Source organism: Oncorhynchus tshawytscha, unplaced genomic scaffold, assembly GCF_018296145.1.
Source record: "Oncorhynchus tshawytscha isolate Ot180627B unplaced genomic scaffold, Otsh_v2.0 Un_contig_3335_pilon_pilon, whole genome shotgun sequence".
Classification (NCBI taxonomy): Eukaryota; Metazoa; Chordata; class Actinopteri; order Salmoniformes; family Salmonidae; genus Oncorhynchus; species Oncorhynchus tshawytscha.
The window spans coordinates 431,963-455,000 of NW_024609791.1; the positions used below are offsets into that span (position 1 = coordinate 431,963).

At 48.5% G+C, this 23,038-nt stretch overlaps 1 protein-coding gene and 2 long non-coding RNA genes across 3 annotated transcripts in view; 2 read left to right on the top strand and 1 right to left on the bottom strand.

Annotated features, from left to right (window-relative positions):
* Window positions 1-240: 240 nt before the first annotated feature.
* klf13 (Kruppel-like factor 13) overlaps window positions 241-23,038 on the bottom strand; it is a 53,079-nt gene continuing 30,281 nt past the window's right edge. Inside the window, exon 2 of the mRNA XM_042318128.1 lies at window positions 241-1,691. Coding sequence (XP_042174062.1) covers window positions 1,279-1,691 — 413 coding nt within the window. The 3' untranslated portion in view covers window positions 241-1,278. The remainder of the gene's footprint in view (window positions 1,692-23,038) is intronic.
* On the top strand, window positions 20,008-20,304 carry LOC121845911. The gene is made up of 3 exons (XR_006082847.1): window positions 20,008-20,120; window positions 20,161-20,226; window positions 20,267-20,304. It is a non-coding gene; the product is annotated as an uncharacterized LOC121845911 (long non-coding RNA).
* On the top strand, window positions 20,375-20,732 carry LOC121845912. Its single transcript, XR_006082848.1, has 3 exons — window positions 20,375-20,445; window positions 20,515-20,547; window positions 20,614-20,732. It is a non-coding gene; the product is annotated as an uncharacterized LOC121845912 (long non-coding RNA).

Sequence of the window (23,038 nt, forward strand, 5' to 3'; positions counted from 1 at the left end):
AAGAGGGAACAGTATGTTTTCTCTCTCTCTCTCTCTCTCTCTCTCTCTCTCTCTCTAGTTTCCACTGGTTATTTTGTGTCATCACCATTCAAAGATAAGACCTAGTCTGAAGGACTACTTCCATGGTTTCTTTCAGTGTGAAAAACAAAAAACAGAATTTATTCAAGGAGAGGAGTGCAATTCTGTTTGAGTGTAAAGGCTATTTTGCTGTGTTTGTGTGTGTGTGTGTGTGTGTGTGTGTGTGTGTGTGTGTGTGTGTGTGTGTGTGTGTGTGTGTGTGTGTGTGTGTGTCTCTGCGTGTCTTCATTGTGTCCATTCTTCCAAGCTATCAAAAGAGGCCTTCCCTGAGCAGGGCAGAAGATTCAACCTGCATTGAATTTCAGAATAAAGTGATGTTTTCTATTTGTGCAGTCAAGTTTAAAAATAAAATAAAATAAAATAAATGAAACTGTGTGTTTTTTATAATCCTGAGGATGAAGATGGAAATCTCTCCTTTCGTCAATTTCAAATAAATGTAACCTCCTGTAGTATTTACAATATGGAATATCTCGTTCTGTGTTCTTTCTTGGCTGATTCTGCAAACTTTAAGTATCACAACCTAAATGAAACAACATTAAACAATGTGGACAATGAGGCTTCTCAAAGAGACACGGTACATTTGTATACTATGGAAATATTGTAATCAGAAAGGCATTCTGTTTGTTGTTGTCTTTGCTGTTGAAAGGATTGATCTCCAATAGGCAGTATACTACATGATATAGAAGACAGTACAATGCAGCAAGCAGACAAAGCATTGGAAAGGAGGAGGGGCGGGGAGGGGCGGGGTCCCAATTAGGACCAGAGCCAATCAGAGGAACCCTACTGAACAAAATAACGAATCAGAGTAGCTGCTGGGGTTGTGGCGTAGTCCCATTGAAGTCAAGGTTAGGGTGAGACGTTAGAACAAGGGACGAGGCATCAAGTTCTTTGAAAGGATACCTTCTACCACCACCTGTCATGGTAAAAAGACTCCAGCGTGACTGGAGTGGATCCAGTCTAACACCACCATCATGATTTTTAAAAAAAACAAGTTTAAATAGCCTATTTCCATTGCAATGCTGTTGTGGGCTGTGACATTCCACAGGGCACCGATGTAGAAACCCCAAACCCTGTGGTGGAAAAGGCCTAAAACAGACTGAAAGAGTCCTGTCCTGTCTGTGGGTGTGTGTCTTGTCTAGTGGGTGGGTGGGTCAATCAGGGCGTTGGAGGCAGAGCCTGAAAGTGCTGTTTGGCGGGGCTTTAAGGCGAGTTAGCTGGGCTGAGGGTGGGGCTTGGGCTTAGGGTGGGGCTGGACGAGTCGGAGCGGCTGTTGTAGTCGCTGAGGGATCCGGGGCGTGTAGTACTCCCAACCACGCCCATTCCTCCGCCCATCCCTCCGCCCATTCCTCCGCCCATTCCTCCGCCCATTACTCCGCCCATTCCTCCGCCCATTCCTCCGCCACACCCGTACGGCCGCTTCAACATCGCGGGCTGGAACTCGGAGTGGCGGCGAGCGTGCTTCATCAGGTGGTCGCTACGCATGAAGCGCTTGTCGCAGAGCGGGCAGCTGAACTTCTTCTCCCCGGTGTGGGTTCGGTAGTGACGGGCCAGCTCATCCGAACGGGCAAACTTCTTGTTGCAGTCAGTCCAGGTGCAGGGGAAGGGACGCTCTCCTGGAAGATAGAGAGAGAGAGAGAGAGAGAGAGAGAGACAGAGAGAGAGAGAGACAGAGAGAGAGAGTGTAATTAGTTTACTGTTCATTTTTATTGTTTATTTCACTTTTGTTTATTATCTACTTCACTTGCTTTGACAATGTTAACATATGTTTCCAATGCCAATAAAGCCCTTAAGTTTAATGTAATTGAATTCAGAGAGACAGAGAGAGAGAGACAGAGAGAGAGAGAGAGAGAGACAGAGACAGAGACAGAGACAGAGAGAGAGAGAGAGAGAGAGACAGAGACAGAGACAGAGAGAGAGAGAGAGAGAGAGAGAGAGACAGAGAGAGAGAGACAGAGAGAGAGAGAGAGAGAGAGAGAGACAGAGAGAGAGAGAGAGAGAGAGAGAGAGAGACAGAGAGACAGAGAGAGAGAGAGAGAGAGAGAGAGACAGAGAGAGAGAGAGACAGAGAGACAGAGAGAGAGAGAGAGAGAGAGAGAGAGAGAACAGAGAGAGAGAGAGACAGAGAGAGAGAGAGAGAGAGAGAGAGAGAGAGACAGAGAGACAGAGAGAGAGACAGAGAGACAGAGAGACAGAGAGAGAGAGACAGAGAGAGAGAGAGAGAGAGACAGAGACAGAGACAGAGACAGAGAGAGAGAGAGAGATGGGTCAACCATACTGTATGGAGGGAGAAGAGTTACATTCCTATGGTACGTCCCCCTGGACAAGTGAACTAGTTAACTAAACAATAATAATAAACCTTCCCATAATAAACCTCCCATAATAAACCTTCCCATAATAAACTTTCCCATAATAAACCTCCCATAATAAACCTTCCCATAATAAACCCCATAATAAACCCCATAATAAACCTTCCCATAATAAACCTTTCCATAATAAACCTTCCCATAATAAACCTTCCCATAATAAACCTTCCCATAATAAACCTTCCCATAATAAACCTTCCCATAATAAACCTTCCCATAATAAACCTTCCCATAATAAACCTTCCCATAATAAACCTTCCCATAATAAACCCCATAATAAACCCCCATAATAAACCTTCCCATAATAAACCATAATAAACCTTCCCATAATAAACCTTCCCATAATAAACCTTCCCATAATAAACCTTCCCATAATAAACCTTCCCATAATAAAACCCCATAATAAACCATAATAAACCCCATAATAAACCCCATAATAAACCTTCCCATAATAAACCTTCCCATAATAAACCTTCCCATAATAAACCCCCATAATAAACCCCATAATAACCCTTCCCATAATAAACCCCATAATAAACCTTCCCATAATATCCCTTCCCATAATAAACCTTCCAATAATAAACCTTCCCATAATAAACCTTCCCATAATAAACCTTCCCATAATAAACCCCATAATAAACCCCATAATAAACCTTTCCATAATAAACCTTCCCATAATAAACCCCATAATAAACCTTCCCATAATAAACCCCATAATAAACCTTTCCATAATAAACCTTCCCATAATAAACCTTTCCCATAATAAACCCATAATAAACCTTTCCATAATAAACCTTCCCATAATAAACCTTCCCATAATAAACCTTCCCATAATAAACCTTCCCATAATAAACCTTCCCATAATAAACCTTCCCATAATAAACCTTCCCATAATAAACCTTTCCATAATAAACCTTCCCATAATAAACCTTTCCATAATAAACCTTCCCATAATAAACCTTTCCATAGCAGTTTCAAAACCGTCTCCAGTAGAGGTTTTCAACGGCAGCCTTATGTGCAGTTCGATAGAAATGGCTCCTGGAAACGCACATGATAATGATCTCTGAACCAGCACTCCTGGTTCCTGTTCTGCCATGCTCTTATCAACTGACACAGTACAGTAGAAACTACTGCCTCCACTATACACTCCACCCTCCACCCTCCCCCTCCACTATACACTCCACCCTCCACCCTCCCCCTCCACTATACACTCCACCCTCCACCCTCCCCACCCTCCACCCTCCCCCTCCACTATCCACCCCACCCCCTCCACTCCACCCACCCCCCCTCCACTATACCTCCACCCCCCCTCCACTACATACCTCCACTACACTCCCCTCCACTATACACTCCACCCTCCCCTCCACCCTCCCCTCCACTATACACTCCACACTCCACCCCTCCACTATACACTCCACCCTCCCCCTCCACTATACACTCCACCCCCTCCCTCCACTATACACTCCACCCTCCCCCTCCACTATACACTCCACCTCCACCCTCCCCTCCACTATACACTCCACCCCCCCCCCCACTATACACTCCACCCTCCCCCTCCACCCCTCCACTATACACCCACCCTCCCCTCCACTATACACTCCCACACTCCACCCTCCCCCTCCACTATACACTCCACACCCACCCTCCCCCCTCCACTATACACTCCACACACTCCACCCTCCCCCTCCACTATACACTCCACCCTCCACCCTCCCCTCCACTATACACTCCCTCCACTATACACTCCACCCTCCCCCTCCACTATACACTCCACCCTCCCCCCTCCACTATACACTCCACCCTCCCCTCCACTATACACTCCACCCTACACTCCACCCTCCCTCCACCCTCGCCCTCCACATACACTCCCACTCCACCCTCCCCCTCCACTATACACTCCACCCTCCATTCCACCCTCTCCCTCCACTATACACTCCACCCTCCATTCCACCCTCCCCCTCCACTATACACTCCACCCTCCCCCACTCCATTCCACTCCATAAGTGTCCTGCTCTATGTAGACCAGGGCCCAAAGTATTCCACTCCATAAGTGTCCTGGTCTATGTAGACCAGGGCCCAAAGTATCCCACTCCATAAGTGTCCTGCTCTATGTAGACCAGGGCCCAAAGTATCCCACTCCATACGTGTACTGCTCTATGTAGACCAGGGCCCAAAGTATCCCACTCCATCCAGCTCTATGTAGACCAGGGCCCAAAGTATTCCACTCCATACGTGTCCTGCTCTATGTAGACCAGGGCCCAAAGTATTCCACTCCATACGTGTCCTGCTCTATGTACACCAGGGCCCAAAGTATCTCACTCCATAAGTGTCCTGCTCTATGTAGACCAGGGCCCAAAGTATTCCACTCCATAAGTGTCCTGCTCTATGTAGACCAGGGCCCAAATTATTCCACTCCATCCAGCTCTATGTAGACCAGGGCCCAAAGTATCCCACTCTATACGTGTCCTGCTCTATGTAGACCAGGGCCCAAAGTATTCCACTCCATACGTGTCCTGCTCTATGTAGACCAGGGCCCAAAGTATCCCACTCCATACGTGGATAGAGTGCCATTTAGGATACAGCCATAAAGTAAATCATCTCCTTTCCACCAGGTGATAATACAGCCTTTAAATGATCAAAAATAAAACACGACTGGCATATTGTCCTTAGAGTGCTACCCTAAGAATAACAGACTAGGAACAAATACCTTCATTATTTTGGTTCCTAGTTCATATATTCATATTCTGTCCCCGAGGACTGAAGTGAAAGAAATGATTTGGTACAACGAATATACTTTTACATGACGTCACAACAATCAATCAAATTTATAAAGCCCTTTTTACATCAGCTGATGGCACAAAGTGCTGTACAGAAACCCAGCATAAAACCCCAAACAGCAAGCAATGCAGATGTAGAAGCAATGTGGCTAGGAAAAACTCCCTAGAAAGGTAGGAACCTAGGAAGAAACCTAGAGAGGTACCAGGCTCTGAGGGGTGGCCAGTCCTCTTCTGACTGTGCCGGGTTGAGATTATAAGAGTACAACAGGTCACTACAGTCATACCTGATATTCCAACACTCTAACCTGTCGATGTGAGTAAGACCTTTAAACAGGTCAACATTCACAAGGCCGCAGGGCCAGACGGATAACCAGGACACGTACTCTGACATTTTCAACCTCTTACCGACCCAGTCTTTAATATCTACATGTTTCAAGCAGACCACCATAGTCCCTGTGCGCAAGAGAGCCAAGGTCACCTGTCTAAATGACTACCGCCCAGTAGCACTCCCAAGACAATGACGTTCATTTGAGATCGAACCAAACAGAAGGTTGGTAATACACAGTAGTACTCTGCCACACTGACTAACTCTACCTACTCATGCTACCTACTGACACTGTCTTTCTCCTCCTACCTGACTAACTCTACCTACAGACACGGTCTTTCTCCTCCTACCTGACTAACTCTACCTACTGACACGGTCTTTCTCCTCCTACCTGACTAACTCTACCTACAGACACGGTCTTTCTCCTCCTACCTGACTAACTCTACCTACTGACACGGTCTTTCTCCTCCTACCTGACTAACTCTACCTACTGACACTGTCTTTATCATCCTACCTGACTAACTCTACCTACTGACACGGTCTTTCTCCTCCTACTGACACGGTCTTTCTCCTCCTACCTGACTAACTCTACCTACTGACACTGTCTTTATCCTCCTACCTGACTAACTCTACCTACTGACACTGTCTTTATCATCCTACCTGACTAACTCTACCAACTCAAACCAACAGACACTGTCTTTATCATCCTACCTGACTAACTCTACCTACAGACACTGTCTTTCTCCTCCTACCTGACTAACTCTACCTACTGACACTGTCTTTCTCCTCCTACCTGACTAACTCTACCTACTGACACTGTCTTTCTCCTCCTACCTGACTAACTCTACCAACTCAAACCAACAGACACTGTCTTTATCATCCTACCTGACTAACTCTACCAACTCAAACCAACAGACACTGTCTTTATCATCCTACCTGACTAACTCTACCTACAGACACTGTCTTTCCCCTCCTACCTGACTAACTCTACCTACAGACACTGTCTTTCTCCTCCTACCTGACTAACTCTACCTACAGACACTGTCTTTCTCCTCCTACCTGACTAACTCTACCTACAGACACTGTCTTTCCCCTCCTACCTGACTAACTCTACCTACTGACACTGTCTTTCTCCTCCTACCAGACTAACTCTACCTACAGACACGGTCTTTCTCCTCCTACCTGACTAACTCTACCTACAGACACTGTCTTTCCCCTCCTACCTGACTAACTCTACCTACTGACACTGTCTTTCTCCTCCTACCTGACTAACTCTACCTACAGACACTGTCTTTCCCCTCCTACCTGACTAACTCTACCTACAGACACTGTCTTTCTCCTCCTACCTGACTAACTCTACCTACAGACACTGTCTTTATCCTCCTACCTGACTAACTCTACCTACTGACACTGTCTTTATCCTCCTACCTGACTGATCCTAGCAACACAAAGAGCCTGCTGTGGATTTACTGTTGAGATGAGCTGAATTACAAACTACATCTGTTCATGTGACCTCAAGGGCTGCTTCCCAAACAACACTCTATTCCCTACATAGCGCAACAACTAGCCCTATTTGCCCGTGGTCAACAGTAGTGCACCATATAGGGAATAGAGTGCCGTTTGGGAAGCAGCCCCAGTTACAAAGCAGCAGAGGGTAAAGTATCACAGTGCTTCAATATTTAACAGCTTTTCAGAGGTGACTGGATCTGGGAGCTGTCAGTGGAGAGGAGGCTGCTGGGGTATCATGACTCAACAGACATCAGGTATCAACACAGTGGAGAGGAGACTGCTGGGATATCATGACTCAACAGACATCAGGTATCAACACAGTGGAGAGGAGACTGCTGGGATATCATGACTCAACAGACATCAAGTATCAACACAGTGGAGAGGAGACTGCTGGGATATCATGACTCAACAGACATCAGGTATCAACACAGTGGAGAGGAGACTGCTGGGATATCATGACTCAACAGACATCAGGTATCAACACAGTGGAGAGGAGACTGCTGGGATATCATGACTCAACAGACATCAGGTATCAACACAGTGGAGAGGAGACTGCTGGGATATCATGACTCAACAGACATCAGGTATCAACACAGTGGAGAGGAGACTGCTGGGATATCATGACTCAACAGACATCAGGTATCAACACAGTGGAGAGGAGACTGCTGGGATATCATGACTCAACAGACATCAGGTATCAACACAGTGGAGAGGAGACTGCTGGGATATCATGACTCAACAGACATCAGGTATCAACACAGTGCAGAGGAGACTGCTGGGATATCATGACTCAACAGACATCAGGTATCAACACAGTGGAGAGGAGACTGCTGGGATATCATGACTCAACAGACATCAGGTATCAACACAGTGGAGAGGAGACTGCTGGGATATCATGACTCAACAGACATCAGGTATCAACACAGTGGAGAGGAGACTGCTGGGATATCATGACTCAACAGACATCAGGTATCAACACAGTGGAGAGGAGACTGCTAGGATATCATGACTCAACAGACATCAGGTATCAACACAGTGCAGAGGAGACTGCTGGGATATCATGACTCAACAGACATCAGGTACCAACACAGTGGAGAGGAGACTGCTGGGATATCATGACTCAACAGACATCAGGTATCAACACAGTGGAGAGGAGACTGCTGGGATATCATGACTCAACAGACATCAGGTATCAACACAGTGCAGAGGAGACTGCTGGGATATCATGACTCAACAGACATCAGGTACCAACACAGTGGAGAGGAGACTGCTGGGATATCATGACTCAACAGACATCAGGTAGAAACCCACACAAAGCCTGAAACTACGACCCTCTGGTTCTGGAGAACAGTTAGTGAAACCCACACAAAGCCTGTAACGAGGGCCCTCTGGTTCTGGAGAACAGTTAGTGAAACCCACACAAAGCCTGTAACGAGGGCCCTGTGGTTCTGGAGAACAGTGAGTGAAACCCACACAAAGCCTGTAACGAGGGCCCTCTGGTTCTGGAGAACAGTTAGTGAAACCCACACAAAGCCTGTAACTACGGCCCTCTGGTTCTGGAGAACAGTTAGTGAAACCCACACAGTGGAGAGGAGCCCCTGGACCCAGCTACCTGCCTCCTCCTGTGTATGACCTTCTGCCTGACCCTGGACCCAGCTACCTGCCCCTGGACCCAGCTACCTGCCTCCTCCTGTGTATGGCCTTCTGCCTGCTTCTGGACCCAGCTACCTGCCTCCTCCTGTGTATGACCTTCTGCCTGCTTCTGGACCCAGCTACCTGCCTCCTCCTGTGTATGACCTTCTGCCTGCCCCTGGACCCAGCTACCTTCCTCCTCCTGTGTATGACCTTCTGCCTGCCCCTGGACCCAGCTACCTGCCTCCTCCTGTGCCTCCTCCTGTGTGTGACCTTCTGCCTGCCCCTGGACCCAGCTACCTGCCTCCTCCTGTGTATGACCTTCTGCCTGCCCCTGGACCCAGCTACCTGCCTCCTCCTGTGTATGACCTTCTGCCTGCCCCTGGACCCAGCTACCTGCCTCCTCCTGTGTATGACCTTCTGCCTGCCCCTGGACCCAGCTACCTGCCTCCTCCTGTGTATGACCTTCTGCCTGCCCCTGGACCCAGCTGCCTCCTCCTGTGTATGACCTTCTGCCTGCCCCTGGACCCAGCTACCTGCCTCCTCCTGTGTATGACCTTCTGCCTGCCCCTGGACCCAGCTACCTGCCTCCTCCTGTGTATGACCTTCTGCCTGCCCCTGGACCCAGCTACCTGCCTCCTCCTGTGTATGACCTTCTGCCTGCTTCTGGACCCAGCTACCTGCCTCCTCCTTTGCTAATAAACACCAGCTGCGCACTGCGCTTGAAACCAGTTCTCTGTCTCCCATCGTGTTCATTACAAGTACTGTAATCAGAATGGTTTCTCTGAACATACAGTATAGCGATGACAACAACATTAGAATACACTAACAGTACTCTAGCTATCTGTTAAGGACACTTGGGCTATCTGTATTTAGCCGGATAGTTCACGCAGAAAAAAATGTCAGTCCTGGAATCCATAATCTAGATTCTAGCATGAATGACTATGTCCAACTCAGTCCTTAACCCAATGTGCTTTCACAAAATGGTGGTTGGTGACACGGGATACCCAGTAATTAGTTCTGAGTTCTGACAAGTTTCTCCTGAGCTGTGGCTACAGACTGGCTACAAACAGACACATCCACATGGGCAGACACACCCACATGGGCAGACACATCCACATGGGCAGACACACCCACATGTCAGACATACCCACATGGCCAGATACACCTACATGGCCAGACACACCCACATGGTCACACGCACATCACCAGACACACCCACATGGTCAAACACACCCACATGGGCAGACACACCCACATGGCCAAACACACCCACATGGCCAAACACACCCACATGGTCAGACACACCCACATGGTCAGAGACACCCATAAAGCCGGACAAACCCACACAAAGCCTGAAACTACAACCCTCTGGTTCTGGAGAACAGTTAGTGAAACCCACACAAAGCCTGTAACTACAACCCTCTGGTTCTGGAGAACAGTTAGTGAAACCCACACAAAGCCTGTAACTACGGCCCTCTGGTTCTGGAGAACAGTTAGTGAAACCCACACAAAGCCTGTAACTACAACCCTCTGGTTCTGGAGAACAGTTAGTGAAACCCACACAAAGCCTGTAACTACAACCCTCTGGTTCTGGAGAACAGTTAGTGAAACCCACACAAAGCCTGTAACGAGGGCCCTCTGGTTCTGGAGAACAGTTAGTGAAACCCACACAAAGCCTGTAACGAGGGCCCTCTGGTTCTGGAAAGGAGGAGAGAGGAGAGTGGTGGCTATAGAAACATACTGAACTATGGACTTTTGTTCTGTCATGCTGCTGTGACACGCTATGTCTGTGACACAAATGGAACCCTATTCCCTATAGTCCACTACTGTAGACAGAAGTAGTGCACTACATAGGGAAATAGAGTGTCATTTGGGACTCAGGGTAACTCTGTCCTCCATACAGCCCCGTGGCTCCAGCCCCGCCCACATCATAAGTGTTATTGCTTCGGAACAATGACAGTAAAAGCCAACAAGCTGGAAATGTCTGAATAATGTTTATGTGTTCCTGCTGTAAGTACAGAGAACTAGTCACCCTGACATAAGGTCAGACCTGCTGTAATTACAGAGAACTAGTCACTCTGACATAAGACCTGCTATAACTACAGAGAACTAGTCACCCTGACATAAGGCCTGCTATAACTACAGAGAACTAGTCACCCTGACATAAGACCTGCTATAACTACAGAGAACTAGTCACCCTGACATGAGGCCTGCTATAACTACAGAGAACTAGTCACCCTGACATAAGACCTGCTATAACTACAGAGAACTAGTCACCCTGACATGAGGCCTGCTATAACTACAGAGAACTAGTCACCCTGACATGAGGCCTGCTATAACTACAGAGAACTAGTCACCCTGACATAAGACCTGCTATAACTACAGAGAACTAGTCACCCTGACATGAGGCCTGCTATGACTACAGAGAACTAGTCACCCTGACATGAGGCCTGCTATGACTACAGAGAACTAGTCACCCTGACATCAGGCCTGCTATAACTACAGAGAACTAGTCACCCTGACATAAGACCTGCTATAACTACAGAGAACTAGTCACCCTGACATAAGGTCAGACCTGCTGTAACTACAGAGAACTAGTCACCCTGACATAAGACCTGCTATAACTACAGAGAACTAGTCACCCTGACATAAGGCCTGCTATAACTACAGAGAACTAGTCACCCTGACATAAGACCTGCTATAACTACAGAGAACTAGTCACCCTGACATAAGACCTGCTATAACTACAGAGAACTAGTCACCCTGACATGAGGCCTGCTATAACTACAGAGAACTAGTCACCCTGACATAAGACCTGCTATAACTACAGAGAACTAGTCACCCTGACATGAGGCCTGCTATAACTACAGAGAACTAGTCACCCTGACATAAGACCTGCTATAACTACAGAGAACTAGTCACCCTGACATGAGGCCTGCTATAACTACAGAGAACTAGTCACCCTGACATAAGGCCTGCTATAACTACAGAGAACTAGTCACCCTGACATAAGACCTGCTATAACTACAGAGAACTAGTCACCCTGACATAAGACCTGCTATAACTACAGAGAACTAGTCACCCTGACATAAGACCTGCTATAACTACAGAGAACTAGTCACCCTGACATGAGGCCTGCTATAACTACAGAGAACTAGTCACCCTGACATAAGACCTGCTATAACTACAGAGAACTAGTCACCCTGACATGAGGCCTGCTATAACTACAGAGAACTAGTCACCCTGACATGCTATAACTACAGAGAACTAGCCATGCTATAACTACAGAAAACTAGTCACCCTGACATGAGGCCTGCTATGACTACAGAGAACTAGTCACCCTGACATGAGGCCTGCTATAACTACAGAGAACTAGTCACCCTGACATAAGACCTGCTATAACTACAGAGAACTAGTCACCCTGACATAAGGCCTGCTATAACTACAGAGAACTAGTCACCCTGACATGAGGCCTGCTATAACTACAGAGAACTAGTCACCCTGACATAAGACCTGCTATAACTACAGAGAACTAGTCACCCTGACATGAGGCCTGCTATAACTACAGAGAACTAGTCACCCTGACATGAGGCCTGCTATAACTACAGAGAACTAGTCACCCTGACATAAGCCTGCTATAACTACAGAGAACTAGTCACCCTGACATGAGGCCTGCTATAACTACAGAGAACTAGTCACCCTGACATGAGGCCTGCTATAACTACAGAGAACTAGTCACCCTGACATGAGGCCTGCTATAACTACAGAGAGAACTAGTCACCAGAGAACTAGTCACCCTGACATGAGGCCTGCTATGACTACAGAGAACTAGTCACCCTGACATGAGGCCTGCTATAACTACAGAGAACTAGTCACCCTGACATAAGGTCAGGCCTGCTGTAACTACAGAGAACTAGTCACCCTGACATAAGGTCAGGCCCGCTATAACTACAGAGAACTAGTCACCCTGACATAAGGTCAGGCCCGCTGTAACTACAGAGAACTAGTCACCCTGACATAAGACCTGCTATAACTACAGAGAACTAGTCACCCTGACATAAGGTCAGGCTTGCCCTGGGTTGTACTGGCTGTTTTGGTAACAAAACAAGAACAGGCACACACACACACACACACACACACACCAGGCACGTATAACTACAGAGAACTAGTCACCCTGACAAGAGACTACAGAGAACTAGTCACCCTGACATAAGAGGCCTGCTATAACTACAGAGAACTAGTCACCCTGACATGAGGCCTGCTATAACTACAGAGAACTAGTCACCCTGACATAAGGCCTGCTATAACTACAGAGAACTAGTCACCCTGACACAGGCCTGCTATAACTAAGAGAATCAGTCACCCTGACACACACACACACTATGACACAGAGAACTAGTCACCCTGGTCAGGCCTGGAATAAACAGAACTAGTCACCCTGAGAGACGCTTTGAGAACAGCACTTTGTCCTTAAAAGAGGGAAACAATGAGGGAAGCCAGAGAACAGCCTCTGTCCCAAATGGCACACTATTCCCTGTATAGTGCACTACAGAGAATGGGTCCTGGTCAAAAGTAGCCTGCTGTAACTATAAAGAACTAGGAATAGGGTGCCGCTTTGGGAGAACTACAGAGAACAGTCACCCTGACATAAGATTGTTTCAGGACAAACTGCTAGCATGAGGCATGCTAGACAGACAGCCATAGACTAGTCACTGATTCATGATGCTAGATGACATAACAGCCTAGACTACAACTGATTCATGATGCTAGATGCTGCTAACAGTCACTACAACTGACATGATGCCTAGATATAACTACACAGAACATAGTCACAACTGATTCATGATGCTAGATGCTGCCAACAGACATAACATTCCTGACTAACAGACAGACTACAACTGATTCATGATGCTAGATGCTGCTAACAGCCTAGACTACAACTGATTCATGATGCTAGATGCTAGATGCTGCTAACAGACATAGACTACAACTGATTCATGATGCTAGATGCTGCTAGCAGACATAGACTACAACTGATTCATGATGCTAGATGCTGCTAACAGACATAGACTACAACTGATTCATGATGCTAGATGCTGCTAACAGCCATAGACTACAACTGATTCATGATGCTAGATGCTGCTAACAGCCATAGACTACAACTGATTCATGATGCTAGATGCTGCTAACAGACATAGACTACAACTGATTCATGATGCTAGATGCTGCTAACAGTCATAGACTACAACTGATTCATGATGCTAGATGCTGCTAACAGACATAGACTACAACTGATTCATGATGCTAGATGCTGCTAACAGACATAGACTACAACTGATTCATGATGCTAGATGCTGCTAACAGACATAGACTACAACTGATTCATGATGCTAGATGCTGCTAACAGACATAGACTACAACTGATTCATGATGCTAGATGCTGCTAACAGCCATAGACTACAACTGATTCATGATGCTAGATGCTGCTAACAGACATAGACTACAACTGATTCATGATGCTAGATGCTGCTAACAGACATAGACTACAACTGATTCATGATGCTAGATGCTGCTAACAGACATAGACTACAACTGATTCATGATGCTAGATGCTGCTAACAGCCATAGACTACAACTGATTCATGATGCTAGATGCTAGATGCTGCTAACAGACATAGACTACAACTGATTCATGATGCTAGATGCTGCTAACAGACATAGACTACAACTGATTCATGATGCTAGATGCTAGATGCTGCTAACAGACATAGACTACAACTGATTCATGATGCTAGATGCTAATAACAGTCATAGACTACAACTGATTCATGCCGGAATATGAAAACAAATATTTATTTCAGACCCATGTCTTTTGCCTTGTGTGACCTCTGTGTGCGTGTTCCTAGTCGTTAGGGCATAGTGCTCCGTGATGCCTTCTTAACTTCCTGATAAGTGGCCCTTCTCTGGTGTTCTGCCCCAGGCAAACACACACCCTTTCTGGGAATGGGAGAGCCAGCGGTAATCAGGGAAGATGTCATTCGTTAGAATGAACACATTGACCCACTTCTATTGTGAGGCCGTTACGTCAATCCTGTGTGTGTGTGTACAGAGTGTGTGTGTGTGTGTGTGTGTGTGTGTGTGTGTGTGTACAGTAGCTCCAGTACATCTGTGGCCAAACAGCAGAATCTCCCCTCAGGCCCTAACTCTCATTATGTCACAGTAGTTGCTCTCTTATGTAAACACCCTCATTCACAGTCAGTAGCCAGGAGAGACAGGGGAGACAGGAGAGACAGGGGAGACAGGAGAGACTGGGAGACAGGAGAGACAGGGAGACTGGAGAGACAGGGAGACAGGGAGACAGGAGAGACAGGAGAGACAGGAGAGACACAGAGAGACAGGAGAGACAGGAGAGACAGACAGGAGAGACAGGGAGAGACAGGAGAGACAGGGAGACAGGAGAGACACAGAGAGACAGGAGAGACAGGACAGAGAGACAGGAGAGAGACAGGGAGAGACAGGAGAGATGGACAGGAGAGACAGGAGAGACAGGAGAGACAGGAGAGACAGGAGAGAGACAGGAGAGAGACAGAGAGAGACAGGAGAGACAGGATGACAGGAGAGACAGGAGAGACAGAGAGAGACAGGAGAGACAGGAGAGACTAGAGAGACAGGGAGAGACAGGAGAGACAGGAGAGAGACAGGAGAGACAGGAGAGAGACAGGAGAGTCAGACAGAGAGACACTAGAGAGACAGGAGAGACAGGAGAGACAGGAGGAGACAGGGAGAGACAGGAGAGAGACAGAGAGAGACAGGAGAGACAGGAGAGACAGGAGAGAGACAGGAGAGAGACAGGAGAGAGACAGGAGAGAGACAGAGAGAGACAGGAGAGACAGAGACAGGAGAGACAGGAGAGAGACAGAGAGAGACAGGAGAGAGACAGGAGAGACAGGAGAGAGACAGGAGAGAGACAGGAGAGAGACAGGAGAGAGACAGGAGAGAGACAGAGGAGAGACAGAGAGACAGGAGAGAGACAGGAGAGAGACAGGGGAGACAGGGAGACAGGCTGGAGAGACAGGAGAGAGACAAGAGAGAGACATGATGAGAGATGGAGAGACAGGAGAGACAACTGAGAGACATGATGAGACAGGAGAGAGACAGGAGAGAGACAGAGAGACAGGAGAGAGACAGAGAGACAGGACAGGAGAGACAGGAGAGAGACAGGAGAGACAAGAGAGACATGATGAGAGAGACAGGGAGAGACATAGGAGAGACACTGACATGATGACAGGAGAGACAGGAGAGACAGGAGAGAGACAGACAGGAGAGACAGGAGAGAGACAGGAGAGACAGGAGAGACAGGAGAGAGACAGGAGAGACAGGAGAGACAGGAGAGAGAGGAGAGAGACAGGAGAGACAGGAGAGAGACAGGGAGAGACAGAGAGACAGGAGAGACAGGAGAGACAGGAGAGACATGAGAGCAGGAGAGACAGGGAGAGACAGGAGAGACAGAGAGCTGAGACAGGAGAGACAGGAGAGAGACAGGAGAGACAGGAGACAGGAAGACAGGGACAGACAGGAGATTCAGGAGATGACAGACAGGAGAGACAGATGCTGGGGAGACAGACAGGAGACTACAACTGATTCATGATGCAGATGCAGGAACAGACATAGAGACAACTGATTCATGATGCTAGATGCAGGACAGACAGGAGAGACAAGAGAGACATGATGCTAGAGACTGGAACAGACATAGAGACAACTGATTCATGATGCTAGATGACTGGAGAGACAACAGACATAGACTACAACTGAGACATGATGACAGAGAGACACTGATTCATGGAGACAGGAGAGACTGGAGAGACAGGAGAGACAGACTACAACTGATTCATAGAGACAGGGAGACTGGAGAGACAGGAGAGACTGATTCATGATGACTAGAGAGACTGGAGAGACAGGAGAGAGACAGGACAGACTGATTCATGAGACAGGAGAGAGACTGGGAGAGACAGGGGAGAGACAGGAGAGAGACACTGGGGAGAGACAGAGAGACCATAGAGAGACAGGAGATGATGAGAGAGACAGGAGAGAGACTCTGGGAGGAGAGACTGACAGGAGAGACTGGAGAGAGACACAGAGAGACAGGAGAGACAGGATGACAGGAGAGACTGGAGAGACAGGGAGAGACAGGAGAGAGACAGGTTAGACTGACACAGGAGAGACAGGAGAGACAGGAGAGACAGGAGAGACTGGAGATGACAGGAGAGAGACAGGGAGAGAGACTAAGACAGACAGGAGAGACAGGAGAGACATGATGAGAGACAGGCCAGACACAGGAGAGACACTGGGGAGACAGGAGAGACAGGAGAGACAGGAGAGACAGGAGAGACAGGAGAGACTGGAGAGAGACAGGAGAGACACTGAGAGACACTGAGACAGGAGAGACAGGAGAGACTGGAGAGACAGGAGAGAGACAGGGAGAGACAGGAGAGACAGGAGATGGGAGAGACAGGAGAGACTACAGACTGAGAGACTGGAGAGACTGAGAGAGACAGGGAGAGACAGGAGAGACAGGAGAGACATTATGACACAGGAGAGACAGGAGAGACAGGAGAGAGACAGGAGAGACAGGGAGAGACAGGAGAGACAGGAGAGACAGGAGAGACAGGAGAGACAGGAGAGACACTGGAGACAGGAGAGACAGGAGAGACAGGAGAGACAGGAGAGACAGGAGAGACATGGGAGAGACAGGAGAGACAGGGGGAGAGACAGGAGAGACAGGAGAGACAGGAGAGACACAGAGAGACAGGAGAGACAGGGAGACAGGAGAGACAGGAGAGACAGGAGAGACAGGAGACAGGAGAGACAGGAGAGACAGGGAGAGACAGGAGAGACAGGAGAGAGACAGGAGAGAGACAGACAGGAGAGACAGGAGAGACAGGGAGAGACAGGAGAGACAGGAGAGACAGACAGAGTTACAGGAGAGACAGGAGAGACAGAGAGACAGAGAGAGACAGGGAGAGACAGGAGAGACAGGAGAGACAGGAGAGACAGGGAGAGACAGGAGAGAGAGAGACAGGACAGACAGGAGAGACAGGGAGAGACAGGAGAGACAGTCAGAGAGACAGGAGAGACAGGAGAGACAGAGAGACAGGAGAGACAGGGAGAGACAGGAGAGACAGGAGAGACAGGGAGACAGGAGAGACAGGAGAGAGACAGGAGAGACAGGAGAGACAGGAGAGACAGAGACAGGGAGAGACAGGAGAGACAGAGACAGGAGAGACAGGAGAGACAGGAGAGACAGGAGAGAGACAGGAGAGACAGGAGAGACAGGAGAGACAGGAGACAGGGAGAGAGACAGGAGACAGAGACAGGAGAGACAGAGAGAGACAGGAGAGACAGGAGAGACAGGAGAGACAGGAGAGACACAGAGAGAGAGACAGGGAGAGACAGGAGAGACAGGAGAGACAGGAGAGACAGGAGAGACAGGAGACAGGAGAGAGACAGGAGAGACAGGAGAGACAGGGAGAGACAGGAGAGACAGGAGAGAGAGGAGGAGAGACAGGGAGAGACAGGGAGAGACAGGAGAGACAGGGAGAGACAGGAGAGAGACAGGGAGAGACAGGAGAGACAGGGAGAGAGACAGGAGAGACAGGGAGAGACAGGAGAGACAGGGAGAGACAGAGAGAGACAGGAGAGACAGGAGAGACAGAGACAGGAGAGACAGGAGAGAGACAGGGAGACAGAGACAGGAGAGACAGGAGAGACAGGAGAGACAGAGAGACAGGAGAGACAGAGAGACAGGAGAGACAGGGAGACAGAGAGACAGGAGAGAGACAGGAGAGAGACAGAGAGAGACAGGAGAGACAGAGAGAGACAGGAGAGACAGGAGAGACAGGGAGAGACAGGAGAGACAGGGAGAGACAGGAGAGACAGGAGAGACAGGAGAGACAGAGACAGAGACAGGAGAGACAGAGGAGAGAGACAGGAGAGACAGGAGAGACACAGGAGAGAGACAGGAGAGACAGGAGAGACAGAGACAGGAGAGACAGGGAGAGACAGGAGAGAGACAGGAGAGAGACAGGAGAGACAGAGAGACAGGAGAGACAGGAGAGAGACAGGAGAGAGACAGGAGAGACAGACAGGAGAGACAGGAGAGACAGGGAGACAGGAGAGACAGGAGAGACAGAGAGACAGAGAGAGACAGGAGAGAGACAGGAGAGACAGGAGAGACAGGGAGAGACAGAGAGAGACAGGAGACAGACAGGACAGGAGAGACAGGGAGAGACAGACAGAGACAGGAGAGACAGGGAGAGACAGGGAGAGACAGGAGAGACAGGGAGAGACAGGAGAGAGACAGGAGGACAGAGAGACAGGAGAGACAGGAGAGACAGGAGAGACAGGAGAGACAGGGAGAGACAGGAGAGACAGGGAGAGACAGAGAGAGACAGGAGAGAGACAGGAGAGAGACAGGAGAGAGACAGGAGAGACAGAGACAGGAGAGACAGAGAGACAGGAGGACAGGAGAGACAGGGAGAGAGACAGGAGAGAGACAGGAGAGAGACAGGAGAGAGACAGAGACAGAGACAGGAGAGACACAGGAGAGACAGGAGAGAGACAGGAGAGACAGAGAGACAGAGACAGAGAGACAGGAGAGAGACAGGAGAGAGACAGGTCAGACACACAGAGAGACAGGAGAGAGACAGGAGAGAGACAGGAGAGACAGGAGAGAGACAGGAGAGAGACAGGAGAGACAGGAGGAGAGACAGGAGAGAGACAGGAGAGACACTGTTAGGAGACAGGAGAGACAAAGAGACAGGAGACACTGAGAGACAGGGGAGACAGGAGAGACAGGAGAAGACAGGAGAGAGACAGGGGAGACAGGGGAGACAGGAGAGACAGGGGAGAGACAGGAGAGACAGGAGGTCCCATGGGTCAAACACACAGATTATAACACTGTTAGTTCATAGAGAGGTCAAACACACAGATTAAAACAATGTTAGTTCATAGAGAGGTCAAACACATAGATTATAACACTGTTAGTTCATAGAGAGGTCAAACACACAGATTAAAACACTGTTAGTTCATAGAGAGGTCAAACACACAGATTAAAACACTGTTAGAGAGGTCAAACACAGAGATCATAACACTGTTAGTTCATAGAGAGGTCAAACACACAGATTAAAACAATGTTAGTTCATAGAGAGGTCAAACACATAGATTATAACACTGTTAGTTCATAGAGAGGTCAAACACACAGATTAAAACACTGTTAGTTCATAGAGAGGTCAAACACACAGATTAAAACACTGTTAGAGAGGTCAAACACACAGATTATAACACTGTTAGTTCATAGAGAGGTCAAACACACAGATTAAAACACTGTTAGAGAGGTCAAACACACAGATTATAACACTGTTAGTTCATAGAGAGGTCAAACACATAGATTATAACACTGTTAGTTCATAGAGAGGTCAAACACACAGATTAAAACACTGTTAGAGAGGTCAAACACACAGATTATAACACTGTTAGAGAGGTCAAACACACAGATTATAACACTGTTAGTTCATAGAGAGGTCAAACACACAGATTAAAACACTGTTAGAGAGGTCAAACACACAGATTATAACACTGTTAGTTCATAGAGAGGTGAAACACACAGATTAAAACACTGTTAGAGAGGTCAAACACACAGATTATAACACTGTTAGTTCATTGAGAGGTCAAACACACAGATTATAACACTGTTAGAGAGGTCAAACACACAGATTATAACATTATAACAGATTAAAACAGGTCAAACACCAGATTATAACATAGAGAGGTCAAACACACAGATTAAAACACTGTTAGAGAGGTCAAACATCAGATTGTGCCAAAACAGGCCAACAGAGGCCAAAGAACACTGTTAGTTCATTGAGAGGTCAAACACACAGATTATAACACTGTTAGTTCATTGAGAGGTCAAACACACAGATTAAAACACTGATAGAGAGCTCAAACACACAGATTATAACACTGTTAGAGAGGTCAAACACAGAGATGTCGGTTTAAAGAGATGCTCAGCATTTTTAACACCACAGTCAACCAAACAAGTTCTGTAGGCTCTAGTTTTATCTCATCTTGACTATTGCCGGGTGATATTGGCCAAGTGCTGCAAAGAAGGACCTGGAAAAGCTGCAGCTGGCCCAGAACAGAGAATCAGCTCTTGCCCTTTGATGGACACAGAGAACTAATGTCAGCAGTATGCATGTCAGCCTCTCAACAACAGACAGGCCAACAGACAGGCCACCCAGGACAGGCCAACAGACAGGCCACAGACAGGCCAACAGACAGGCCAGACAGGCCAACAGACAGGCCACAGACAGGCCAGAACAGACAGGCAGACAACAGACAGGCCAACAGACAGGCCAACAGACAGGCCAAGACAGGCCAACAGACAGGCCCACCAGTACAGGCCAACAGACAGGCCAACAGACAGGCCAACAGACAGGCCAACAGACAGGCCAACAGACAGGCCACAGACAGACAGGCCAACAGACAGGCAGACAGACAGACAGGCCAACAGACAGGCCCACAGGCCAGACAGGCCAACAGACAGGCCAACAGACAGGCCAACAGACAGGCCACAGACAGGCCAACAGACAGGCCAACAGACAGGCCAACAGACAGGCCAACAGACAGGCCAACAGACAGGCCAACAGACAGGCCACAGACAGACAGGCCAACAGACAGGCCAACAGACAGGCCAACAGACAGGCCAGACAGGCCAATGGACAGACCAACAGACAGGCCAGACAGGACAGGCAACAACAGACAGGCCAACAGACAGGCCAACAGACAGGCCAACAGACAGGCCAGACAGGACAGGCCAACAGACAGGCCAACAGACAGGCCAACAGACGCCAACAGACAGGCCAACAGACAGGCCAACAGACAGGCCAACAGACAGGACAGGCCAACAGACAGGCCAACAGACAGGCCAACAGACAGGCCAACAGGGCCAACAGACAGGCCACCAGACAGGCCAACAGACAGGCCAACAGACAGGCCAACAGACAGGCCAACAGACAGGCCAACAGACAGGCCAACAGACAGGCCAACAGACAGGCCAACAGACAGGCCAACAGACAGGCCAACAGACAGGCCAACAGACACAACAGACAGGCCAATGGACAGGCCAGGCCACAGACAGGCCAACAGACAGGCCAACAGACAGGCCAACAGACAGGCCACCAGACAGGCCAACAGACAGACCAACAGACAGGCCACAGACAGGACAGACAGGCCAGGCCAGACAGGCCAACAGGCCAACAGACAGGCCAACAGACAGGCCAACAGGACAGGCCAACAGTAGCAGGCCAACAGACAGGCCAACAGACAGGCCAACAGACAGGCCAACAGACAGGCCAACAGACAGGCCCAGACAGGCCACAGACAGGCCAACAGACAGGCCACAGACACAGGACAGGCCACAGACAGACAGGCCAACAGACAGGCCACCAGACAGGCCACCAGACAGGACAGGCACCAGACAGGCCAACAGACAGGCCAACAGACAGGCCAACAGACAGGCCAACAGACAGGGACAGACAGACCAGGCCAACAACAGACAGGCCAATGGACAGGCCAACAGACAGGCCACAGACAGGCCAACCAGGACAGGCCAATAGACAGGCCAACAGACAGGACAACAGACAGGCCAACAGACAGGCCAACAGACAGGCCACCAGACAGGCCACCAGACAGGCCACCAGACAGGTCACCAGACAGGTCACCAGACAGGCCACCAGACAGGCCACCAGACAGGCCACCCTTCACAGTCCCCAAATCCAGAACAAATTCAAGGAAACACACAGGATTATATGGAGCCATGAATGCATGGAACTCCATTCCATCTCACATTTCTCAAGCAAACAGCTAAATGAGCTTTAAAAAATGAATAAAACACATCACAACACCTCTCCTCTATCAGACCTAATTAACTCTGAGGCATAGGGACCTATACTCAGGTGTGGGTAACTGTCACCGGGTCCTTTTTGTACAGTTCAGTCCTTGAGCTGTTCTTGTCTATTAATGTTCTGTATTATGTCATGTTCTATGTTCTGTGTGGAGCCCAGGAAGTGTAGCTGCTGCTATGGCAACAGTTAATGAGGATCCTAATAAACCCCAGGAAGAGTAGCTGCTGCTATGACAACAGTTAATGAGGATCCTAATAAACCCCAGGAAGAGTAGCTGCTGCTATGGCAACAGTTAATGAGGATCCTAATAAACCCCAGGAAGAGTAGCTGCTGCTATGGCAACAGTTAATGAGGATCCTAATAAACCCCAGGAAGAGTAGCTGCTGC